Source organism: Pseudophryne corroboree, chromosome 2 (assembly GCF_028390025.1).
Source record: "Pseudophryne corroboree isolate aPseCor3 chromosome 2, aPseCor3.hap2, whole genome shotgun sequence".
NCBI lineage: Eukaryota > Metazoa > Chordata > Amphibia > Anura > Myobatrachidae > Pseudophryne > Pseudophryne corroboree.
The window spans coordinates 515,621,550-515,648,075 of NC_086445.1; the positions used below are offsets into that span (position 1 = coordinate 515,621,550).

At 47.2% G+C, this 26,526-nt stretch overlaps 1 protein-coding gene across 19 annotated transcripts in view; it reads right to left on the bottom strand.

Moving 5' to 3' along the window:
• Nucleotides 1-26,526, bottom strand: part of MACF1 (microtubule actin crosslinking factor 1) — a 564,002-nt gene that overhangs the window by 126,662 nt on the left and 410,814 nt on the right. For all 19 annotated transcript variants that reach the window (XM_063954114.1, XM_063954106.1, XM_063954121.1 and 16 more), the window contains 10 exons: nt 26,223-26,441; nt 25,775-25,978; nt 8,695-8,926; nt 6,906-7,132; nt 6,685-6,807; nt 3,981-4,082; nt 2,659-2,760; nt 2,397-2,570; nt 1,954-2,109; nt 1,478-1,675 (listed from right to left, as the gene is read on the bottom strand). In XM_063954114.1, coding sequence (XP_063810184.1) covers nt 1,478-1,675; nt 1,954-2,109; nt 2,397-2,570; nt 2,659-2,760; nt 3,981-4,082; nt 6,685-6,807; nt 6,906-7,132; nt 8,695-8,926; nt 25,775-25,978; nt 26,223-26,441 — 1,737 coding nt within the window. The remainder of the gene's footprint in view (nt 1-1,477; nt 1,676-1,953; nt 2,110-2,396; nt 2,571-2,658; nt 2,761-3,980; nt 4,083-6,684; nt 6,808-6,905; nt 7,133-8,694; nt 8,927-25,774; nt 25,979-26,222; nt 26,442-26,526) is intronic.

A 26,526-nucleotide genomic window follows, 5' to 3' on the forward strand; every position in this document is an offset into this window, starting at 1 on the left:
GTGTGTGAGGTGAATGGGAGCAATGGCGCGCAGCTGCAGTGCTGTGCGTTACCTCTATGAAGATCAAGGTGTCTTCTGCCGCCTCTGATGTCTTTTCCTCAATACTCACCCGGCTTCTATCTTCTGGCTCTGCGAGGAGGACGGCGGCGCGGCTCTGGGACGGACGGCTAGGGTGAGACCTGCGTACCGATCCCTTTGGAGCTAATGGTGTCCAGTAGCCTAAGAAACAGAGCCCTGAAACTCAGAGAAGTGGGTCTGTTTCTCTCTCCTCAGTCCCTCGATGAGTCTGTTGCCAGCAGGCTCCCTGAACATAAAAAACCTAACTAAAATGCTTTCTTTACAGGACACTCAAGAGAGCTCCTGAAATGCACCCAGTCTCCACTGGGCACAGTATCAAACTGAGGTCTGGAGGAGGGGCATAGAGGGAGGAGCCAGTGCACACCCAGAGTCAAAGTCTTTTTTAAAGTGCCCATGTCTCCTGCGGAGCCCGTCTATCCCCATGGTCCTTACGGAGTCCCCAGCATCCTCTAGGACGTTAGAGAAACTCTGGAGCTGCAGAGTGTGCATCCTCTCCTGAAGGCACTTTTTTCTAAACTGCCTGTGGGAGGGGGCATAGAGGGGAGGAGCCAGCACACCCAGTTGAAGAAATGTAAAGTGCACTGGCTCCTTTGGACCTGTCTATACCCAATCGTACTAAATCTGTCCCCAATATCCCTTATGGATGCTAGAGAAAAGAGAGTGCGCAACCCCCTTTTACCATGCTGCCAGTGTGGATACTCAGTGGGCACTGCGGCCCGTAGATGGGTGATCACTGTCCCTTCATGCCGCCATTTGCACCGGGGACCCGCTAACCGGGACCCCGGTGTAACACTCACCGCACCTTTCTGCCATCTGTTAGGGGTGGCGGCATGCTGCCGGCGTGGGCTCATACCTGAGGGGTATGAGAAACATCACCTTAGGAGCTCAGCGTTCTGTCAGCGGGGATGCGAACCTATTAACTCTAAGGAAGGTTTTTCAGTCCGCCCACTAAGTCCCACGACGCAGGCAGACTGGTTGCCAGCCAGTGCTGCCTGAAAATAATAAACTAAAAGAAATTTCTGAAGAAAACTATCTGGAGAGCAACAGAATGAAACCGGCTCCTTGGGCACATTTTCTAAACGGAGTCTGCTAGGAGGGGCATAGAGGGGAGGAGCTAGCACACATTATTGATTTCTTAAAGTGCCAGGCTCTAGTGGACCCGATCTATACCCCATGGTAATCTACTATTCCCCAGTATCCACTAGGACGTTAGAGAAAATCATTAATAACAACATTTTGTGATGTACAGTAATTGTCTCTATAGATACAAGTGTCTGTTGAAAAATCCTTGAGCAGAACGCAAATGTCTCTTGGATCACATCATTCTATAGTGTGTAATATGAATGCACAGAAAACAGAACCACACATTTTTACTGTCTAAATTCTTTTTACTACAAACCTGCTGAAGAGCCATATCCAACTGCTGCTCTCTCTCCTCTGTTTTCTGTAGTATAGACTGCCACAACTTGTTCATGGTTTCCAGTCGTGTTCTCAGGCTGTTGGCGTCATCTCCAGCACTCGACTCCAGCAGCTCATTCCCAGCCTTCTTCACGGTTTGGACAGTGCTCTCATGGGCAAGAACATCATTCTTTAAAACCTGAAATTAGGGGTGAAGAAGTAACAATGGAAAAAGATCTGCCAATGAAAGGAATGCGCAAAACACGGTATGAATACTCAGGCACATGAAAACATGAGTATAAGGTCAAGGAAATAACAAACTGTCTAGGGTGTACAAAACAACTACAAAAACACCACTTTGTCCTATATAATAAAACAACAGTATGTAATTAAAGAACTATAAACACTATGTTGCTCATTAATACAGTAACATACATGCTTTAAGAAACATTGTAAACCTTACACAGACAGACTTACATGGTGCTTAGCAAGTTCCACCTCAATGAACTTAGGATCTCCACTGATGGGTTTCTGAGCATCCAGCATATCCTCTGTGTGTGTCAGCCAGGACATCACTTCTGCTAGTGCATGCTGGAACTGGCCAAGAGCTAGAAGAGCAGCTTCTAATTTGTGCTGTTGAGCAAAGAGAAACACACTGTTATGATATTCAGATACAAAGAGGCTACGTGTAGGATTCCCATAATTTTCAAACGAAAAAACTTGTGATAAAAAAACATTCCAGTAACTGCTCTCTTTATAGGGCTCTATAAAGTAAAAAAAAAAATCTACTAGAAACCATTCCAATTTGTCATGTTGAAGTTGTGGGAAAACAGGCACTATGATTTGCTTGAAACATTAGGAGACTAATTTGAGAAAAATAGGACACAAGAAAGTCCCAATGAAGTGTGTAGTTTGCTCACCTGTCTGCGTGTAATCTTCTCTCCAAGATTCTCCCACAAATGTTTCAACTCGGTGATTGGTCCCTGAATGATGTCCCGATCTGTGTCATCGATGGCTTTCTTCAACATCAGTTCTCCTTGGTGGCTTAACTTCTCCATTTCAATTTGCTGTTGGTAAACCTCCACCTTAAACTCCTATTGATAACAGAACATAATATTGAAGTAATATGACCAGGAAACATTCTGTTTCTATTGCAGTACAAGTTATTCCCAAAAATGTTACCTTCATCTCATTGAGCTGGTCTTTCACTGTATTGAGATCGGTTCCAACCGGAGGCATATCGCACAGTTTAATAACAGCATTATCCAGCCAGTCAAACATTGCCTAGAAGAGAGAGCAAGAAAGTCTAGTGCCACTGGTTTATTGGCAAGGCAACCTTCATTACACATTATACAAATTCATCCATAGCTGTGTTGGATGGGATGTAGTAATGTGACCGGCGGTCAGGAGACCAACGGTCACATAACCTCCCCCTACATCCCGCCCCCTCACAATCCCGACGGTCGGCACGCCGACCAACCAGGTCTATTCCCACTTGTGGGTGTCCACGACACCCATAGAGTAGGAATATAAAGGGCTTAATGCACTCGCCACCCCCGCCGGGTTTCCGCTGCCGGGATCCCGGCGTCACGCATACCACACCCGTGTTAGATAACAGATTAGATGGGGGTGATACACGATACCAGCAATAGCTAACAAGTCTCCTGAGCTAGATCCCTCTTCAGCCACCTGCATCATGCTTCTGATTATTGTCATATGTATAACTGAATAGTGATATAATGCAGCAGCAATACATTTAGCTATGCCTCTAAGCTAAGTATTGACAATCATCGGCTTATGAGGAAATATTTTACCGTGTTACTTTAAGTATCAATTATTAAACTAAAGATAATGGGCCTAATTTAGACCTGATCGCTCACTAGCAGTTTTTTGCAGCGCAGCAATTAGATAGTCGTCACCTACAGGGGAGTGTATTTTAGCTGTGCAGGTGTGCGAAGGCATGTGCAGACGAGCGGTACAAAAAGATCATTTGCAGTTTCTGAGTAGCTCAGGACTTACTCAGCAGCTGCGATCACTTCAGCCTGTCCGGGACCGGAACGGACGTTAGACACCCGCCCTGCAAACACCTGGACATGCCAGCGTTTTTCCAACCACTTCCAGAAAACGGTCAGTTGCCACCCACAAACGCCCTCTTCCTGTCAATCTCCTTGCGATCGGCTATGTGAATGGATTCTTCGTAAAACCCATCGCACAGCAGCAATCCGCTTTGAACCCGAGCGACACGCCTGCGCATTGTGGTCCATACGCATGCGCAGTTCTGACCTATTTGCAGCGCAGCGAAAAAAGCTAGAGTGTGATCAGGTCTGAATTACCCCCAATGTGACTGCAACAGTCTTATGTCTCTGATGTCCAATACAAAGAAACGCACCCTGAGTGTTGCATTGTTTTTTGCACGTTATTTGCGCCTAAGTTCGGGAACCAATGAGCTGTAATCTGGACATTTCCAGATAAAGCATCCAGTAGGGACTGTTGTAGTGATCTACCTGCAAGGTGTCCTGATACTGCACCGCATTGGACATCGCATCTCTCAATTTCTCCAAACGTTCTGTCCAGGTTTTTTTCAGGTTTTCCCAAGTGGCATTCATCTATGGAAACGAAGAGTTCAATATACAGCTAAATAAACAGACACTGCATATTAAGTGAAACATGATGGAAAAGTCCTAAAGGTACAGCAAATGTGAAACAATGTGATAAATGGTGTAATGTAACAAATCAGATGCTTACCTACATTTGTTAAACTGCATTGAAAGCCCTAATTTCATAGACTAATATGAACAATACTAAATTTTTCTTTGCAACTGGCATATTCCACCTCCTTCCAAAGAACATATTACCCAGAGTAAGTCATCTTCTTGTACAGCATTAGTTGGAATGCCTTTCCTGGGATCCTTACTTGGCTGTACACTTGACATTTATTCTAACTCAGCTGTACATCTAAGAGCTGTTAGCAGTTTACATGTGAGTAAGCTCAATGAGCCTAAATCAAACTCGTACAGCGGCGATGCTTTTGTACCTGAGGAGTAGCTCCCTACCAGTGCAGCTCCTGCGTGCTGGCAGGGAGCTACTCATCGCTCTCCGGGTCGCAGCGGCTGCGTGCCGCGGCCCGCGCCCTGCATGGTCTAGGCACGCCTGCGCTGCCCGGACCGCGCCTCCAAAACGCCGGCCACCCGTCCCCTCCCGCTCAGCGAACGCCTCTGCCTGTCATTCAGGCAGAGGCGATCGCAGGGCTGAGATGGCCATCGGCTGTCTGGCTTGTGCAGTTCAGACCTGATCGGTTGCTGTGCGCACAGCAGCGATCAGGTCTGAATTAGGCCCAATGTGTCAGCAACTGCTATAAAGTTGATGACTTTTGTATGAAAATTTACATAAAAGCATCAGTCTTCACTCTTTATGAAATAAATGTATTTTCACAGTGCTGCAAGACAACAGCTAACTTTTATTATCAGCATTTAGTAATTCTCTATAACCTACGTAGCTTGAGCCAGGCTAATTGGGAGCAGTAAAAGATGTCACCAAGTGTGAAGCTGTGAAAGTCTTATGTAAGAGACCCAGTGGACATCTGCACAGATTGATTTCAGGCCAATATTACAGCACAAGAAAAACATTGAAGCAGGAGTCCAGCTGTATAGTAAAACATCAAGAGTTTCACTAAAGGGACCACAATACTTCAGAGGGTCATTACTGTAGAGCCTTGACGAACATGTATTCTAATAAAAGACTCTGCAAAATCCACAAATTAACTGAAGTGGTCATAAGACTAAAAGCCTAATGTTCCCATAGAATAGAGCATCTGGAGTAGAGAAAGGGATGCGCCACAGATATTGGAGCATATCTATCAATTCATATTTGTGGGATATTCCCAGAAAACGGGGTTCCCGCAAATATTAAGTAGCCCCGAATGTATCCATGGGAGGCCGCAGCAGCTATAGTAGATATCTGCTGCAGTCTCCCATTTTCACTTGCAAATGCAGGTTTCCATCAGGGTTTGTGTATTGCAGGATTTACCAAGCTCTGGAATGCGAAGCCCAGATAGCTAGCGCTATCTTTAGATGGCAGTAGCGGAATGTAGTTGGCATTCCAACAGTGAAGATACTGGGACCGGAATCCTGACAGTCAGCATCCCAAATGCAAGTATAAGGGGGAGGGTTGGGGTTAGGCTGCGGAGGGAGAGGGGGGGGGGGGGGGGGGGGGTTGTTTAGGGATAGGCACTAGGGGAATGTTATGGTTAGGCTGCGGGAGGGGATGATAAGAGTTATGCTGCAAGAAGGGGAGGGTTAAGCTGTGGTAGGGGAGGATTAGGGTTAAACTGTGCTGTAGAGGAGGATTAGGGTTAGGCTGCGGGAGGGGAGGGCAAGGGTTAGGTAAGGGTTACCATTCTTACTAAAATGTGCCGGGATGCAGACTGACGGGACTCTGGCATCAGTATTCTGACTGCCGGCATCTTCACTGTTGGGATTCCATACCCCACCCAGCATTAGCCATTGTAGCCTATAGGCTACTCTTCACAGAATTACTGGGAGAGTGATATCCCCAGAAATGGCCACCTTTGCATGCATGCTCAGCAGACAACACATGCGCAGTTGTGCCGAGGGGTACCAAAGAAGGGATGCGACCGCATTAGCAATCACATTCCTTGTTACAAACTGCAGGGAAGGACGCCTTTCGGAGCACCTGCAAGCAACTTTTAATACATTCATATATAAATCTATCTATATCTATCTCTATCCATCCACACAGAAGTACGTACGTAACACTCTCTACATATACAAAGACATGCATCAAGCGCTACTTACAATAAGATCCTCCTGTGGCCTCAATGTATTAACTGTGCAGGTGTTATAACTGTTTTACCTTTCAAAAATGTTGCACATAGCAACATTCACAAAGCCCCATATCTTATTAAAATAGCATTTCCTGCATAGGCTATGTTCTATTTCATTCAGTTTCAAATCGTTGTCAAAATGACACCTCCATTTTGTCAAAAACATTTCCACAAAGTCACATAATAATAATAATAATCATAATAATAATAATAGGAGCGATATATGGGAATGGAAGATTAGGACACGCTACAATAGAGAATAGAAGGTGACTGTCATTGAGGAACGAAAAACAGTAGACTGGAGCCTAAACAACAATATACAGAAACAAGAAAGTAGAGGATGCCAAATGACCATGAAAAAATACCTCATCGATGCTTTTCTTCACTTCTGGTTTTTCAGTTTCTCCACATGCAAATATGAGGTCTGCGCCGAGGATCCGGATGAACTCCAGTTCTTCATGGAGCCCATCTGTCTCCTCTTTAATAGTCTAAAAAAACAAAAACATAATAAAAGTATATTAAAACAATGTTTTGCAACTTTTTTACACGATGGAGAACAGAAAGAAGCATGCTGGAAGTTGCTTACATCTGCAGCCTCAATCTGCTGTTTAATCATGGATGGATCAATTCCAGGACTTTCCAGATCATGAACAATCTCATGTGTGTCTTTAATGGTTGTCAATAATGAACCCATATCCAACCAAAACTTCTCTGCCAGTTCAAGAACATCCAGGTACTTCATTTCACGTTCATCTGCCCTGGCTTTGATATCCTCCCAGAAGAACAATAGTTTGTCCAGTATATCCTGAATGGCTGAAACAGGTGTAAAGATAAAAAAGTTACTGGTACAAACAGCATATCTTTCAGAATACACAAATTAACTCAGTAAGTTATATCCTAACGCAATAAGATGCCCTGATGATTTGTATGAAGTGTTAATTATTGGTAGGAAAATAGGTGTTTTACATGAGATACAATAAATACGTCCTGGTGCAATAGAACTTTCCACTACCTCCAATCATTACGTCTAGACTACTGCAATGCCCTCTACCTGGGTCTCCTAGCAAAATAATTGCATCACTTGCAGCTTGTACAAAATGCAGCTGCCAGACTATTAACCATCCAGCCCTGTGCCAGCCACATAACACTCACTTTCTACTTCCTTCACTGGCTGTCTGTAAAATGGCAAATCTATTGCAAGAATGGTTTACGGACTTTCAAAGCCCTAACATGACCAGGGACCAAGGTAATTGAAGCAGCTTCTAATTCCTTACTGCCCTGCTCGCTTACTGCGATCTGTAGATGAAGGGCTATTAGCAGTTTACTCATGCATATCACTGTTGTCCCCTTTAGTTCCTAAAAAATGCAACCCAACTGCTAACGTCTCTTTCTGTTTAGCTTATTTTGTATTTTGTGCTGTAAACGCAAATGTCTTGTGAAATTGAAGACCCAAACATATGACCTCTACTGGCAGCTGAAGATACATTAGAGGTAGAGCCAGAGTGATAGAACTGTATATTTTGGTGGACTTCAGTCAGTGACCCAGAGCCTGTCAAGGAGGTATTGTCATACTGCCTAGGGCTGCACCACACTCAGAGTCCAGCAGAGGCTCAATCACTGTAATGCAACCAAACATTCCCGTGTCTGAATTGTGCCTAGTGTGAGTTCCCAAAAACACAGCTACCTGTACCTAACCCATGCCTTTGCTCTGCACCCGATGTAGGCTCCAGTCCCCACTGTGACTACAAATACCATCCCGTCAGTGGGAGAAGGTAGACACTTACATAGGTGCCTCTAGATTCCCCCACCCCCTTCCCTAGGCACACCCAACCAGGTTTGTAGACAGCAAGGAGACTGCAGGAGTGGTAATAATAACCGCTTTGGGAAACTCTTAATATATAACTACCGAAACACCTGTCCTGTTGGGTACTTAATAAAAATGTAAAAAAACGGAGTTCCCTGCAGGTGGGGATATAGAAGAGGGAGTGGTTTAAGCAGTTTACACTTATTTCGAGTTCCAAACTCCTGATGTTCGCTTTATTTCCCCATGGCACCAATGTCATGAAAAAGGATGAATGAGAATTGAGATTTAGCATATGTATTTCAAAATATTCTTAGGTATCCAAAGAACTCTGATACCGAAGGCAAGATATATAGATAAATACTATATATATATATATCTATATATATCTATATATAAGGACAGAATACTTTTTGTTTCTATAAACCAGACTAATGTTTCTACCATAGCAACCAACCTACATGAAACAACCCCAAACCTTAGTCACCATGGCTACTGTTTTTTTTATATGGCCAACTGTAATACACACAAATGACAACAGGTGCTTATTTGACGATAGAAATAGTTTGCCAACCTTTGGCTGCAGGATCCATGTCTATTCCCTGTGAGCGACTGATTAGCTCCTCTCCACGATGTTTAAGAGCTTCAAAGGAGGGCTGCAATTTCTCAAGTTCCATAAGTGTGTTCTTGTTCTCACTGATGCAATCACGAATCTTCTCCACTTCTGCAGGTATCAGAGGAGGCATGTGTAGGCGGGATGCCATGCTTTCTAGAGTCTCCAACATGGGGACTACCTTGTCATGGAACTGGGAGAGAGGAAGTATGGGAATGAGGTTACAGATATGCATGACATACAAGACACAGAAAAAACAGGGCATAAACAGTCAGAGACAAAGTGGCGGTTAAAAACTAATCAAGCATTATGACACTTACCTCCGCAATCTGTAATGCAGAATAGTCAAGCCGACAGGGACATGTTACCATGGCAGCACAACAGAAAGTTAACACATTCCACAAGGAAAGGGAGGTGACGTGACGTGAGATGAGAGGAGAGATGGGGGGTTAGTGCAGCATGAACCACAACAACTCAACAATGCAAACACAATAACACATATGCAAACACAACAACACATGAGCAAACCATGGAACAAGCAAATGTCTTGATATAAAACAAGAGGGGTATGTAGTCTATAGATGCAGATTTCTGCATAAGGTACATGGCATAGGTACATGGCAAGAGGGAAAATGGAAATTTAGGGGGTCAGTCATTAAGTTTCAACCTAACCATGACTTGCAAGACAAACTTGGTTTTATGAAATATAAGTATCAGCACTTTGTATACATAAGACTACAGTTCAATAATATTGAGGAAGCCTTAATTTGAACTCATGTTTGGCTAGTGTAAAGATGTTAAAACAAGGTAATTATATGCAGTACAACTTGTTACCCCAGCTTCCTCATTGCTTGGCAGAAGGACACAGACAGTGAGTAATATTTCACCACTAGGAGGCAGGGCACTGAAAAAAGCACATACTGTACTTCATCCTAGCCACTATATTCCTTTGCTTCTCCTCACAATTATCCCAGCATGTGGACAGGAAATGGATCAGAGAAAATCAGCAAACATGGAAAAGTATCTAATGGTAAAAATCACTTTTTGCCTTCATGGGTAGAAGAACACAATCGATGGGAAGTGCCAAGGTCACACTCAACTAGGAATGTCAGAGACTGTACAGCCACCTCATAAAGGTTTATGCCAAAAGCAACCATAACAAAGGCACTTCCAGTCCTTCATAAGACCTTTGTAAAGGAGTCAGTACAACAAAACTCCCGAGACAGACACACCCACAGACCACACACCAAAGAGTGCTGCTGGTTGATATGAATGCCAGAGACAGCCTTAGGTTGGAATGAGGGAACTGCACAAAGATGTTTGTTAAAATATTCAAAGCTCCGAGAGATAAAATTGTGAGAGATTAAGTAGTAACCAATCAGCTCCTGTCATTTTTCAAACACAGCCTGTAAATTGTAAGGTAGAAGTTGATTGCCTAGTACTTTCTCTCGGAGCTTTGATAAATACCCCCCTTAAAATTGAACACAGGTGGAAGGAAAACAGGATTTTAATGACGTACCAGTAAATCCTTTTCTCATAATCCACAAGGGATATGGGGGAGACTTAGTACGATGGGGTATAGACGGGGTCCAAAGGAGCCGGTGCACTTTAAATTTCTTCATTGGATGTGCTGGCTCCTCCCCGCTATGCCCCCTCCTACAGTCAGTTATAGGTAAAACAGTGCCCGAAGGAGAAAGGACATATACATGAGAGAAGGAACATGACAACAAAGAGTGGTGAGATTTAACACCAGCACACCACAAACATATAACAACCAGCAACGGCTGGTAACAATAACAGCAACAGCTGAACAGGTAACCACATAACAGAGAACCTGCAGCAAAGTCAACGCACTGAGGCGGGCTCCCAGTATACCTTATGGACTACGAGAAAAGGATTTACCGGTAGGTAATTAAAATCCTATTTCTAGCATCCATAAGGGATATTGGGGAGACTTAGTGGGTCATTCCGACCCGTTCGCACGTAGCGGTTCTTCGCTGCGGTGAGAACAGGTCTGGAATGCGCGTGCGACGTTGCACGGCGACTTACAACGACGCTTACAGAGAAGAAAGCAGTCGCAGCAGTGCCCGCAAAGAAGATGGACAGCAAGAGGGCACTCCAGGGCGTCAACCTACCATTTGCTGCCGTTTTCGGGGAGTGGTAAGCAAAACGCAGGCATGTCCAGGCAAACGGAAGGCGGAGGAGTGACATCAAAGCCGGGCCCATCATCGCTGGATCCATCGCACAGGGTAAGTAGGTCTAGGGCTGCTCTTGTTTTGAGTGAAACTTTTTTAGCATAGTAGGGCTGCACAAGCGATCGCAGCCCTGCTATGCTAAAATACACTCCCCCATAGGTGGAGATTAGTTGATCGCACCAGCAGCAAAAAGTTGCTTGGTGCGATCAACTCGGGATGACCCCCTTAGTACGATGGGGACATCCCGAAGCTTCCAGAACGGGCGGGAATGTGCAGAGACTTCTGCAGCACTGCCTGCCCAAACTGGGTATCCTCTTTGGCCAGGGTATCAAACTTGTAGAACTTCACAAAGGTGTTCTTCCCCAACCAGGTAGCAGCTCGGCATAGTTGCAATGCCGAGACTCCTCGGGAAGCCGCCCAGGAAGAGACCACAGATCTTGTATAGTAAGCCTAAGCCAACAAGCAATAGACTGCTTCGAAGCAGGACAACCCTTTTTCTGCGCATAGAGCGCAAACAAGGAATCGGTCTTTCTGATCCGAGCCGTCCGCTTGACATACAGTAGATCTTTAAGGTTCGCACCGCATCTAATGCCTTTGGAGGAGCAGAAGAGTCAAAACTGGACGGAACCACAATAGATTGATTCAGGTGAAACGCAGAGACAACCTTCGGCAGGAACTGCTGCCTAGTCCTGAGCTCCGCTCTGTCCTCGTAAAAGACCAAGTATGACCTTGTACACGATAAGGCCCCCAATTCTGAGACACGCCTAGCAGAAGCCAAGGCCAGTAACATCACGGTCTTCCACGTGAGGTACTTGTCTTCTACCGTCATCATAGGCTCAAACCAGGAGGACTGTAGAAATTCCAACTCCACAATCAAATCTCAGGGCGCCGTAGGCGGCACAAAAGGAGGTTTTATGTGGAGTATCACTTTCAAGAAGTTTGAACTTCTGTCAACACTGCCAATTTCTTTTGGAAGAAAATGGAGAGAGCTAAAATCTGGACCTTAATGGAACCCAGACACAAGCCCATATCCACACCAGACTGCAGGAAACGTAAGAAATGTCCCAAGTGGAACTCTGCAGGTGGATACTTGCGTTCCTCGCACCCAGAGACATATCTTCTCCAAATATGATAGTGTTTTGACGTCACAGGTTTCCTGGCCTGAACCATGGTAGCAATAACCTTTTTGGAAAGGCCTATATGAGTTAGGATGTTTCGCTCAACCTCCATGCCATCAAACGAAGTCGCCGTAAGTCCGGGTAGACGAAAAGGTCCTTGTTGAAGATGATCTCTTCTAAGTGGTAGAGGGCAAGGGTCTTCGACGGACATGTCCAGAAGATCCGCGTACCATGCCCTCCTAAGCCAATCGAGGGCAATCAGAATTGCCTGGACTCCTTGATTTCTGATTCGCTTGAGCACCTTTGGGAGCAACGGAATCGGAGGAAACAGGTAGACCAGCCGGTAAGGCCAAGGCGATGTCAGTGCATCCACTGCCCTCGCCTGAGGGTCCCTGGTTCGTGAGCAATACCAGTGAAGCTTCTTGTTGAGATGATAAGACATCATGTCTATCAGTGGCAGCTCCACCGTGGATGATCTGTTGGAACACCTGTTGATGGAGACCCCACTCCCCCGGGTGTAGATCGTGACGACTCAGGAAGTCTGCTTCCCAGTTGTCTACTCCCGGAATGAAGATTGCGGACATTGCTCTTGCATTTCTTTTTGTCCAGAGGAGTATCCTTGACACTTCTCGCATGCAGGCTCTGCTTTTCGTACCCCCTTGCCGATAGATGTACGCCACTGCTGTGGCATTGTCCGACTGTACTTGGATCGCATGATCCTTGAGCAGAAAAGAGTCCTGAAGCAGAGCATTGTAGATCGCCCAAAGTTCAAGAATGTTGATCGGAAGGAGGCTGTCGCGGGCTGATCACCTTCCCTGGAATTGCGCCCCTTGGATGAAAGCTCCCCATCCTCGTAGACTCGCATCCGTCGTGTGGAGGGTCCACTCCTGAATCCCGAAACTCCGGCCCTCCAGTAGATTGGAGGACTGCAGCCACCACAGGAGGGAAATCCTGGCCTGAAGTGACAGCCGAATCATCCGGTGCATCTGTAGATGTGATTTGGACCACTTGCTCAGGAGATCCAACTGAAATGTTCTGGCATGGAACCTCCCATATTGGATCGCCTCGTGTGAGGCGACCATCTTTCCCAACAATCTTATGCAAAGATGGATAGACACTCGAGTAGATCGGAGCACCATGTGGACCATCTCCTGAAGTGTTCTCGCCTTGTCCTCCGGTTGGAACACCTTCTGGGCCACAGTATCCAGCAACATCCCTAGGAACAGGAGCCGCTGAGTTGGCTCCAGGTGGGACTTCTGTAAGTTGAGGATCCACCCATGGTGTGACAGAAGGTGGATAGTGCGGTCGATATGGAGCAATAAAAGCTCCCTGGATCTTGCTTTTATCAGAAGATCGCCCAGGTAAGGGACAACATTGACCTCCTGGATCCGGAGCTGGAACATCATCTCCGCCATCACCTTCGTGAATACCCTCGGAGCTGTGGACATGCCGAAGGGCAGTGCCTGGAATCGGTAGTGATCGTCCAGCAGGGCAAACCTCAGGTGCGCCTGATGAGGTGGCCAAATCAGAATATGGAGGTAGGCGTCCTTGATTTCCAAGGAAACCATGAATTCCTGGTCTTCCAGGCCCGCAATCACTGCTCGCAAGGATTCCATTTTGAACTTGAACACCTTTAAGTAAGGATTCAAGGACTTCAGATTCAAAATGGGTCTTACCGAACTGTCTGGCTTCGGTACCACAAACAGGTTTGAGTAGTAACCCTCATTGTGGTATTGGTACTGGAACAATGACATGGGACTGGACCAACTTTTGGATGGCCCGTCGTAACGTAACCTGCGTATCCTCCAAAGCTGGTAAGCTTGATTTGAAAAATCGTTGGGGAGGAGCACCATCGAACTCCAGCTTGTAGCCCTGAGAAATGAGATCCTTGACCCAGGTATCCTGACAGGAAACCTCCCAGATGCGGCTGAAGTGACGCCGTCAGGCTCCCACCTCGAGATCCACTCGGGGTGGGTGGTCACCGTCATGCTGAGGCCTCAGTAGAAGCAGATCTGGTGGACTGTTCCTGAGAATCGGAGTTTGCAGGCATTCTTGTCTTACCTCTGGTGCCTCTAGCCGCATTGGAGGCACCTCTGGCCCTAGATTTAAATCTGTTAGACCGAAAGGACTGAATAGACGGCCCCGGGTAGGAGCGTCTCGCCGGCGGGGCCCCAGAGGAAATCCATGTATCCAACTCAATCCCAAAGAGCCATTCCCCAGAGAAGGGGAGGGATTCTACACTGCGCTTGGATTCTGCGTCCGCTATCCACTGATGCAACCACAAGGCCATGAGCGCCGACACTGCAATGGCAGAAGTCCTAGCATTAATATTCCCCATTTCCTTCAGCGAATCACACAGAACGCTTGTAGTGTCCTGAATGTGCCTTTAGGAGGGTCACCGTAGTGACCAGAGGCATATCCCCGGAGAGACCCTCCTGAATTTAAGTGGCCCACGAATGAATAGCATGGGTCATCCAGCAGCCCGCTATGACTGGCCTTTTCGATACACCTGCTGCCAAGTAAATAGATTTAGTGTAGCCTCTATTTTTCTGTTCCCAGGATCCTTTATAGCAAAGGAGCCCGGGGCAGGCAGCACCGCCTTTTTGGACAGTCGAGAGACTGATACATCAAACCCCCGGGGGTTCTTCCCAAAATTTCCTACCTTCAGGAGCAAATGGGAAAGTGCGCAAAAACTTTTTTGACACTTGGAATTTTTTGTCTGGATGTTTCCAGGCCAACTTGAAAAGGTCATCTAACTCTGCAGAATCAGGGAAAGTGACATTAGGCTTGTTTTGTGTAAAGAAAAATGACTGCTGTGACGCAGTGTCCTCTAGAGGGAGCTTTAACACGTCCCATATAGCCAAAATGAGGGGTTCAATACCCTGAGCAGACTTAGAATCCCACTAACGGGATCCAAGTCCTCTCCATCCTCCTGTATTTCCTCATCTGAATCAGAGAGTAGAGCAGGCAAACCACGCTTCTGTGGTGCTGCATGAGAGAGGGGGGTGGGGGCTGTGTAACATCTGCCCTAGCAGCTAAGTCTGCAACAGCCTGTTGTAGTAGCTGAGTTTTCTGTACATTAGCAGTGAGCTGGGATGACATATCAGGCATCATTGTTTTAAGAGACCCTAGCCAGGAGGGCTCTGGACCCTCTCCCCCTGACCCTTCACTGATTTCTGAAGATTGGCTGCATTGTTCACAAGAAACAGAATCAGATGATACTGGAAAGAATCTAGTGTGACATACAACTTGTGATTACCCATGTTTCACAGTAAGCACAAGAACATATACCCACACACAGACAGTAATACTTTTCAAGCCTGCCCATACTGTATATGAGAGTAGACACAGAGAGAGAGAGAGAGAAAGAGAGAAAAAGAGAGAGAGAGAGAGAGAGAGAGACCAGCACACCCCTAGCTACACAGTCCCAGTGAGGCTGACAGCTAGTTATATCACAGTAACAATAATAATTTCTGTCCTGTAGAGGACCCAGATAATGTACAAAAGTGTCTCTCCCCCTTTGCTACACCCTGTACCAGTTTTCCAGCGTGTCTTGTGAGGCAGGAAGCGCTGTGTGCAGTCTGTGGCTGCATTAAGCAGAGGAAGGTGCCAAAATGCCTCTGGTCCCGCTCTGAGGTAGCTCCGCCCCCTCCAATGGCGCCAGAGCTACAGTGATTTTTTTATACTGGCAAAGTCTCCTGTCTGCTTAAAAACATCACACAAGTGCTAGTTCAAGCTATCTGATGCCAGTCTACATGGGGGGCTCTATCGGGTCCCCCCCAGGAAAGTCCTGTATGCCGCGCCCGCGTTCAGCCGCACCTTGAACTGGGGGACCCCCTAGCGGGGCCACCAGTTTGTACTCACCACAGTCGTCACCTTCAGGCATATGTTAGGGGTGTGCGGCTGAAAAACAACCCCTCAGGACGGTGGTTCTGCAGCGGGTAAGCAGCTCTGCACCTCGCAAGGCCAGTGACCGTCATCCCCCCTAACTCCCACGGTGCAGGTATGCTGTTGCCCAAACAGCATACAGAAAATAACAAACGTTTAAAAGAAATTGAAGAAAACTCTCTGGAGCTCAGAGATGTGCATACTTTCCTGAGGGCTCTTTTTTCTAAACTGCCTGTGGGAGAGGGCATAGAGGGGAGGAGCCAGCACACCCAGTGAAGAAATTTAAAGTGCACTGGCTCCTTTGGACCCAGTCTATACCCATCGTACTAAGTCTTCCCCAATATCCCTTATGGATGCTAGAGAAAATAAGAATTTACTTACCGATAATTCTATTTCTCATAGTCCGTAGTGGATGCTGGGGACTCCGTAAGGACCATGGGGAATAGCGGCTCCGCAGGAGACTGGGCACATCTAAAGAAAGCTTTAGGACTAACTGGTGTGCACTGGCTCCTCCCCCTATGACCCTCCTCCAAGCCTCAGTTAGGATACTGTGCCCGGACGAGCGTACACAATAAGGAAGGATTTTGAATCCCGGGTAAGACTCATACCAGCCACACCAATCACACCGTATAACCTGTGATCTGAACCCAGTTAACAGCATGATAACAGAGGAGCCTCTGAAAGATGGCTCACAACAATAATAACCCGATTTTTGTAACAATAACTATGTACAAGTATTGCAGACAATCCGCACTTGGGATGGGCGCCCAGCATCCACTACGGACTATGGGGTATATGCAATAGCGGGCGAATTCGCGGCAATTATCGCCGTTTTTTCAATTCGACCAAATTCGCCAGGTGAATTCCGGAAGGTGGCTTCCGGAATTCACCATATGCAATGAAAAACGGATTCGCCAGAGTCGCGGGCGAAAATCGGCCGATTTGGCGGATTTTGCCGCGATTTTAAAAAACGGGAAAAAACGGGGAAAACCCCGAAAAAAAAATGGCGTGGGGTCCCCCCTCCAAAGCATAACCAGCCTCGGGCTCATCGAGCTGGTCCTGGTTCTAAAAATGCAGGGGAAAAATCGGCCAGGGATCCCCCGTATTTTTAAAACCAGCACCGGGCTCTGCGCCTGATGCTGGTGCCAAAAATACGGGGGACAAAAAGAGTAGGGGTCCCCCGTATTTTTAACACCAGCATCGGGCTCCACTAGCTGGACAGATAATGCCACAGCCGGGGGTCACTTTTATGCCGTGCCCTGCGGCCGTGGCATCAAATATCCAACTAGTCACCCCTGGCCGGGGTACCCTGGGGGAGTGGGGACCCCTTCAATCAAGGGGTCCCCCCCCCCCAGCCACCCAAGGGCCAGGGGTGAAGCCCGAGGCTGTCCCCCCCCATCCAATGGGCTGCGGATGGGGGGGCTGATAGCCTTTGTGATAAAAAAAAAGATATTGTTTTTTCCATTAGTACTACAAGTCCCAGCAAGCCTCCCCCGCAAGCTGGTACTTGGAGAACCACAAGTACCAGCATGCGGAAGAAGAACGGGCCCGCTGGTACCTGTAGTACTACTGGAAAAAAAATACCCAAATAAAAACAGGACACACACACCGTCGACAGTAAAACTTTATTTCACACTACCGACACACACATACTTACCTATGTTCACACGCCGACATCGGTCCTCTTCTCCCTGTAGAATCCACGGATACCTGAAAAGCAAAGTTCAATATACTCACCTTAACCAGGGTCCAGAGATAAATCCACGTACTTGGCAAAAAAATAAAACGCATTTACCCGCACCAAAAACGGACTGAAAGGGGTCCCATGCTGACACATGGGACACCTTTCCACGAATAAGACCTGTCAGTGACAGCTGTCACTGACAGGTCTCTAAGCCAATCAGGAAGCGCAACTTCGTTGCGCTCACCTGATTGGCTGATCGCTGTGACAGCGCATCGCACAGCTCCCTCCATTATATTCAATGGTGGGAACTTAGCGGCTAGCGGTGAGGTCACCCGCCGGTCAGCCGCTGACCGGCGGGTGACCTCACCGCTAGCCGCTAAGTTCCCACCATTGAAAGTAATGGAGCGGCTTTGCGAGGCGCTGTCAGAGTACAGACGGCGTCCAACCAATCAGGTGAGCGCCACGGCAGTAGCGCTTCCTGATTGGCTGAAGGGACATCAGTGACAGGAGTCACGTGATGTCCCGGCATTTGGGAGAAAGGAGTGTAATGTGAAAACATTGGACCCCTTTCTAGTCCGGTATGGCTCGGTGATCGTTTTTTTTTTTTACAAAGTACGTGGATTTACCTCTGGACCTGGACCTCTGGACGCTGGAAGGTGAGTATAATTTTTTGACAGGTACCCTCGGATCGTCGGTGATCGTTGCAGTCGGCGTGTCAACACAGGTAAGTATGTGTGTGTCGGTGTATGAAATAAAGTTTTACTGTCGACGGTGTGTGTGTCCTGTTTTTATTTGGGTATTTTTTTTCCAGTAGTACTACAGGTACCAGCGGGCCCGTTCTTCTCCCGCATGCTGGTACTTGTGGTTCTCCAAGTACCAGCTTGCGGGGGAGGCTTGCTGGGACTTGTAGTACTAATGGAAAAAACAATATCTTTTTTTTATCACAAAGGCTATCAGCCCCCCCATCCGCAGCCCATTGGATGGGGGGGGACAGCCTCGGGCTTCACCCCTGGCCCTTGGGTGGCTGGGGGGGGGGGGGGGCCCTTGATTGAAGGGGTCCCCACTCCCCCAGGGTACCCCGGCCAGGGGTGACTAGTTGGATATTTAATGCCACGGCCGCAGGGCACGGCATAAAAGTGACCCCCGGCTGTGGCATTATCTGTCCAGCTAGTGGAGCCCGATGCTGGTGTTAAAAATACGGGGGACCCCTACTCGTTTTGTCCCCCGTATTTTTGGCACCAGCATCAGGCGCAGAGCCCGGTGCTGGTTTTAAAAATACGGGGGATCCCCTGTCAATTTTTCCCCCGCATTTTTAGAACCAGGACCAGCTCAATGAGCCCGAGGCTGGTTATGCTTTGGAGGGGGGACCCCACGCCATTTTTTTTCCTGATTTTACCGTTCCAGCAATAAAAAAAAAAAAAAAAAAAAAAAAAATATTTTAAAAAATATATAAATAATATTTGTGCCTCCCCCCCCCAAAAAAAAGTACCTAATCCCTTCTAATATAAATAGATCTGCTATTCCAAAAAAAAAAAAACACAAAAAAAAACATGTTTAAATTTTTTTTATTTGTTTTCACCCTCCAAAGTGTGGCGGATTGAAAATCGCGAATTTGCTGTCTAAAAGCACTGCAGGCGAATTTCCAAACTTGAATTGAATATGCTGGAGGCGAATTGCAGCATCTGTACCATTGCAGAAAAGGCGAATGCGGAAAAAGGCGAATTGAGAAAAGGCGAATTTTGACGGTCCGTTTTTTTGCGAAAAAGTACTGCACTGCATAGGCGAATTGATTTTTTGAGGCGAAAACGTTCCGGAATTCGCCTTTTTTTGAAATTCGCCCGCTATTGCATATACCCCTATGAGAAATAGAATTATCGGTAAGTAAATTCTTATTTTCTCTAACGTCCTAAGTGGATGCTGGGGACTCCGTAAGGACCATGGGGATTATACCAAAGCTCCCAAACGGGCGGGAGAGTGCGGATGACTCTGCAGCACCAAATGAGAGAACTCCAGGTCCTCCTCAGCCAGGATATCAATTTTGTAGAATTTTACAAACGTATTTGCTCCTGACCAAGTAGCTGCTCGGCAAAGTTGTAAAGCCGAGACCCCTCGGGCAGCCGCCCAAGATGAGCCCACCTTCCTTGTGGAGTGGGCATTTACAGATTTTTGGCTGTGGCAGGCCTGCCACAGAATGTGCAAGCTGAATTGTACTACAAATCCAACGAGCAATAGTCTGCTTAGAAGCAGGAGCACCCAGCTTGTTGGGTGCACACAGGATAAACAGCGAGTCAGATTTCCTGACTCCAGCCGTCCTGGAAACATATATTTTCAGGGCACTGACAACGTCTAGCAACTTGGAGGCCTCCAAGTCCCTAGTAGCCGCAGGCACCACCAATAGGTTGGTTCAGGTGAGACGCTGAAACCACCTTGGGGAGAAACTGAGGACGAGTCCTCAATTCCGCCCTGTCCGAATGGAAAATCAGATAAGGGCTTTTTCAGGATAAAGCCGCCAATTCTGACACGCGCCTGGCCCAGGCCAGGGCCAACAGCATGACCACTTTTCATGTGAGATATTTTAACTCCACAGATTTAAGTGGTTCAAACCAATGTGACTTTTGGAACCCAAAACTACATTGAGATCCCAAAGTGCCACTGGAGGCACAAAAGGAGGCTGTATATGCAGTACCCCTTTTACAAACGTCTGAACTTCAGGGACTGAAGCTAGTTCTTTTTGGAAGAAAATTGACAGGGCCGAAATTTGAACCTTAATGGACCCCAATTTCAGGCCCATAGATACTCCTGTTTGCAGGAAATGTAGGAATCGACCCAGTTGAATTTCCTCCGTCGGGCCTTACTGGCCTCGCACCACGCAACATATTTTCGCCAATTGCGGTGATAATGTTTTTGCGGTTACATCCTTCCTGGCTTTGATCAGGATAGGGATGACTTCATCCGGAATGCCTTTTTTCCTTCAGGATCCGGCGTTCAACCGCCATGCCGTCAAACGCAGCCGCGGTAAGTCTTGGAACAGACAGGGTCCTTGCTGGAGCAGGTCCCTTCTTAGAGGTAGAGGCCACGGATCCTCCGTGAGCATCTCTTGAAGTTCCGGTTACCAAGTCCTTCTTGGCCAATCCGGAGCCACGAATATAGTGCTTTCTCCTCTCCATCTTATCAATCTCAGTACCTTGGGTATGAGAGGCAGAGGAGGGAACACATACACTGACTGGTACACCCACGGTGTTACCAGAGCGTCTACAACTATTGCCTGAGGGTCTCTTGACCTGGCGCAATACCTGTCGAGTTTTTTAATCATGTGGACGACTTCTGGGTGAAGTCCCCACTCTCCCGGGTGGTCTCCCGGGTGGAGGTCGTGCTGAGGAAGTCTGCTTCCCAGTTGTCCACTCCCGGAATGAATACTGTTGACAGTGCTATCACATGATTTTCCGCCCAGCGAAGAATCCCTGCAGCTTCTGCCATTGCCCTCCTGTTTCTTGTGCCACCCTGTCTGTTTACGTGGGTGACTGCCATGATGTTGTCCGATTGGATCAACACCGGCTGACCTTGAAGCAGAGGTCTTGCTAAGCTTAGAGCATTGTAAATGGCCCTTAGCTTCAGGATATTTATGTGAAGTGATGTATCCAGGCTTGACCCTAAGCCCTGGATATTCCTTCCCTGTGTGACTGCTCCCCAGCCTCGCAGGCTGGCATCCGTGGTCACCAGGACCCAGTCCTGAATGCCGAATCTGCGGCCCTCTAGAAGATGAGCACTCTGCAACCACCACAGGATGGATACCCTTGTCCTTGGTGACAGGGTTATCCGCTGATGCATCTGAAAATGCGACCCGGACCATTTGTCCAGTAGGTTCCACTGGAAAGTTCTTGCGTGGAATCTAACGAATGGGATTGCTTCGTAGGAAGCCACCATTTTTACCCAGAACCCTTGTGTATTGATGCACTGAGACTTGGTTCGGTTTTAGGAGGTTCCTGACTAGCTCGGATAACTCCCTGGCTTTCTCTTCCGGGAGAAACACCTTTTTTCTGGACTGTGTCCAGGAACATCCCTAGGAAACAGAAGACAAGTCGTCGGAACCAGCTGCGATTTTGGAATATTGAGAATCCAATCGTGCTGCCGCAACACTACCTGAGATAGTGCTACACCGACTTCCAACTGTTCCCTGGATCTTACCCTTATCAGGGAATCGTCCAAGTAAGGGATAACTAAAATTTCCTTCCTTCGAAGGGATATCATTTCGGCCATTACCTTGGTAAAGACCCGGGGTGCCGTGGACCATCCCTACGGCAGCGTCTGAACTGATAGTGACAGTTCTGTACCATAACCTGAGGTACCCTTGGTGAGAAGGGTAAATTTTGACATGAAGGTAAGCATCCTTGATGTCCCGAGACATCATGTAGTCCCCTTCTTCCAGGTTCGCAATCACTGCTCTGAGTGACTCAATCTTGAATTTGAACCTCTGTATGTAAGTGTTCAAAGATTTTAGATTTAGAATCGGTCTCACCGAGCCGTCTGGCTTCGGTACCACAATAGTGTGGAATAATACCCCGTTCCCTGTTGCAGGAGGGGTACCTTGATTATCACCTGCTGGGAATACAGCTTGTGAATGGCTTCCAAAACTGCCTCCCTGTCAGAGGGAGACGTCGGTAAAGCCGACTTTTGGAAACGGCGAGGGGGAGACGTCTCGAATTTCAATATGTACCCTTGAGATATTACCTGAAGGATCCAGGGGTCTACTTGTGAGTGAGCCCACTGAAATTCATTGAGAACGGGCCCCCACCGTGCCTGAGCTTGTAAGGCCCTAGCGTCATACTGAGGGCTTTGCAGAGGCGGGAAAGGATTTTTGTTCCTGGGAACTGGGTAATCTCTTCAGCCTTTTTCCTCTCCCTCTGTCACGAGCAGAAAAGAGGAACCTTTTGTCCGCTTGCCAACAAAGGACTGCGCCTGATAATACGGCGTCTTATTTTGAGAGGCGACCTGGGGTACAAACGTGGATTTCCCAGTTGTTGCCGTGGCCACCAGGTCTAAAAGACCGACCCCAAATGTCCCCTTTCAAAGGCAATACTTCCAAATGCCGTTTGGAATCCGCATCACCTGACCATTTTACTGGTAGAATTGGACAACGCACTTATACTTGATGCCAGTCGGCAAATATTCCGCTGTGCATCACGCATATATAGAAATGCATCTTTTAAATGCTCTATAGGCAATAATATACTATCCTTATCTAGGATATCAATATTTCCAGTCAGGGAATCCGACCATGCCAACCCAGCACTGCACCTCCAGGCTGAGGCGATTGCTGGTCGCAGTATAACACCAGTATGTGTGTGAATACATTTTTGGATACCCTCCTGCTTTCTATCAGCAGGATCCTTAAGGGCGGCCATCTCATGAGAGGGTAGAGCCCTTGTTCTTACAAGCGTGTGAGCGCCTTATCCCCCCTAGGGGGTGTTTCCCAACGCACCCTAACCTCTGGCGGGAAAGGGTATACAGCCAATACTTTTTAAGAAATTATCAATTGTTATCGGGGGGAAACCCACGCATCATCACACACCTCATTTTATTTCTCAGATTCAGGAAAACTACAGGTAGTTTTTCCCTCACCGAACATAATACCCCTTTTTGGTGGTACTCGTATTATCAGAAATGTATAAAACATTTTCCATTGTCTCAATCATGTAACGTGTGGCCCTACTGGAAATCACGGTTGTCTCTTCACCGTCGACACAGTAGTCAGTATCCGTGTCGGCGTCTGTATCTGCCATCTGAGGTAACGGGCGCTTTAGAGCCCCTGACGGCCTATGAGACGTCTGGACAGGCACAAGCTGAGTAGCCGGCTGTCTCATGTCAACCACTGTTTTTTTTTTTGTTTTTTTATACAGAGCTGACACTGTCACGTAATTTTCAACAGTACATCCACTCAGGTGTCGACCCCCTAGGTGGTGACATCACTGTTACAGACACTCTGCTCCGTCTCCACATAATTTTTCTCCTCATACATGTCGACACAAACGTACCGACACACAGCACACACACAGGGAATGCTCTGATAGAGGACAGGACCCCACTAGCCCTTTGGGGAGACAGAGGGAGAGTATGCCAGCACACACCAGAGCGCTATATATATATATACAGGGATAACCTTATATAAGTGTTTTTCCCCTTATAGCTGCTGTATGTTTTAATACTGCGCCTAATTAGTGCCCCCCTCTCTTTTTTTTTACCCTTTCTGTAGTGTAGTGACTGCAGGGAAGAGCCAGGGAGCTTCCCTCCAACTGAGCTGTGAGGGAAAATGGCGCCAGTGTGCTGAGGAGATAGGCTCCGCCCCCTTTTCGGCGGCCTTATCACCCGTTTTTCTGTATATTCTGGCAGGGGTTAAATGCATCCATATAGCCCAGGAGCTATATGTGATGTATTTTTTGCCATGTAAGGTATTTTTATCATGTTTTATTGCGTCTCAGGGCGCCCCCCCCAGCGCCCTGCACCCTCAGTGACCGGAGTATGAAGTGTGCTGAGAGCAATGGCGCACAGCTGCAGTGCTGTGCGCTACCTTATTGAAGACAGGAACGTCTTCTGCCGCCGATTTTTCCGGACCTCTTCGCTCTTCTGGCTCTGTAAGGGGGCCGGCGGCGCGGCTCCGGGACCCATCCAGGCTGGGCCTGTGATCGTCCCTCTGGAGCTAATGTCCAGTAGCCAAGAAGCCCAATCCACTCTGCACGCAGGTGAGTTCGCTTCTTCTCCCCTTAGTCCCTCGATGCAGTGAGCCTGTTGCCAGCAGGTCTCACTGAAAATAACAAACCTAAACTAAAACTTTCACTAAGAAGCTCAGGAGAGCCCCTAGTGTGCACCCTTCTCGTCGGGCACAGAAATCTAACTGAGGCTTGGAGGAGGGTCATAGGGGGAGGAGCCAGTGCACACCAGTTAGTCCTAAAGCTTTCTTTAGATGTGCCCAGTCTCCTGCGGAGCCGCTATTCCCCATGGTCCTTACGGAGTCCCCAGCATCCACTTAGGACGTTAGAGAAATCATGGATGATAAGAGATTGGAGTTAAAACTCTGATCTGATGACCCGCAGTAGGGCAGATGACAGCATGCCCACCAGCCCTTATGTGATGTAATGGAAAGCATTTCTGTACTCTGGCATATCTGGGAGTGCAAAAGAGGAAGAAACTATTCAGAAGGAGCTCGATATAAAAAGAAAAAGTCATCCAATATACCTGAATGACTATGGTGAATAGCAGGGGTCAGACATGGTGTGCAACCAGGAGTCAGCAAAGAGGAAACGGGCACCAACCGCTTCCATGTCCCTAGGTTCTATCCAATGGTTGGGAGAATGTATCACTTCTCAACAAGCTTTATAGCTCTCCAGTCTAGGAGCCCAGGGGCTGGAGTACTACTTCTTTAGGTGATGGCCATGGAGAAAAAGGAGCTCTTTGGACAACCAAATAACTTTTTGGGTTTATTCTGCGTAAGGAAGGAACTCTTCTGACCTATGAAACATTGAGAAGCACGAGTACGGGCTTGTGATCTTTGGGAAGGCTGGGTAGATCACCCTGGTAGCTTAGGATTCTCCTGATTTGGTTAGGGACAAAAGATGGAGTGTGGAACTCTGCTATAAGACTGGGCTGATGGTGTCCCTCTAATAGCATAAACCTAAATAAGTGCAAATAAATGAGAAGGGAAATTGGTGTGCTTTAGGGAGGAGGGGCCCTCTTGCTACTGGTATAACATAACCCACTGGCTGTAAGTTTACTGCTACAGGATAAATCAGTGTTTCCCAACTACGGTCCTCAAGGCACACTAACAGTCCTGGTTTTAGTGATATCCAGGCTTGAACACAGGTGACTTCCTTAGTATCCTCATTTATTTTGATTTAACCATCTGTGCTGAAGCCTGGATATCACTAAAACTTGCACTGTAGATGTGCCTTGAGGACCGTGGTTGGGAATGCCTGGGATAAATGGTTGATCTGTATACTAGAAAACAACAACCACCATATAAATCTGCATACAATAGGTCCTGCTAAGGCTGTAAGCAAAATGTTTTCCACAAGCCATGCAGAGCCTGTGCTACGGACATGTGGACTGCTCTTCTATGCCAAAGGAGAACAAATAAAGTAGCAGCAGAAACTGAGGGCATATACCTGAGATGCCTGTGCTAGTGCATCATCCAGTGCCATTGCCATCTTTCGCACATCCTCTTTAATTCTCAGATACAACTCTTCTGCTTTTTTGTACTTCTCCTGCACAGCTGCCCCTTCTTCAGGATTCAGATCACACAGGTGTGGCCCAATCTTCAGCAGTTTGTCAATGTGAGGTTTGTGCTCAGACACGGATTCCCTTATTTCCTGCAATTTTAGCAAAGCAGTTAGCGTGAAATATTTGGTTCACTCTGGTAAGAGAACAAACTTCATATGTGGAAAGTTACAGTGGGTCAGCACTGAATGGGACCTGCAATGTAGGAGATATGACTGGCGTAATTGCTGCCCTGTGCCTTGGGAAATCAAACAAAACTATTAAATGTCTTATAAATAGCTTGTACAGCATGAAGACTGATGGGTAGAAAATGAGTCTGCAAGGTGTATAACTTACCCTTATTTCTTCTTGTTGCTGTCGGAGCATCTCATGATCAACAGCAGGAGGTGGCAGCTGGGAAATCATGGTCTGCATTTCATCAATCCAAGGATTTAATTCTTCATAAGTTTCCCAGAACTGCCCCACAAGCACATGGGCACGCTCCAGGCGTGCAGACCGCTCGGAGTTTAGGTGGCTCACATCATCATACTGCTGCAGCAGAAGCTTTGTTTTCTCCTGCAAGAAAACGCAGACACTTGCCTCAATAAATCCAGCAATCACAGTTATTAAGCAGAAGGTCACTTTGTAATATCACACTTAC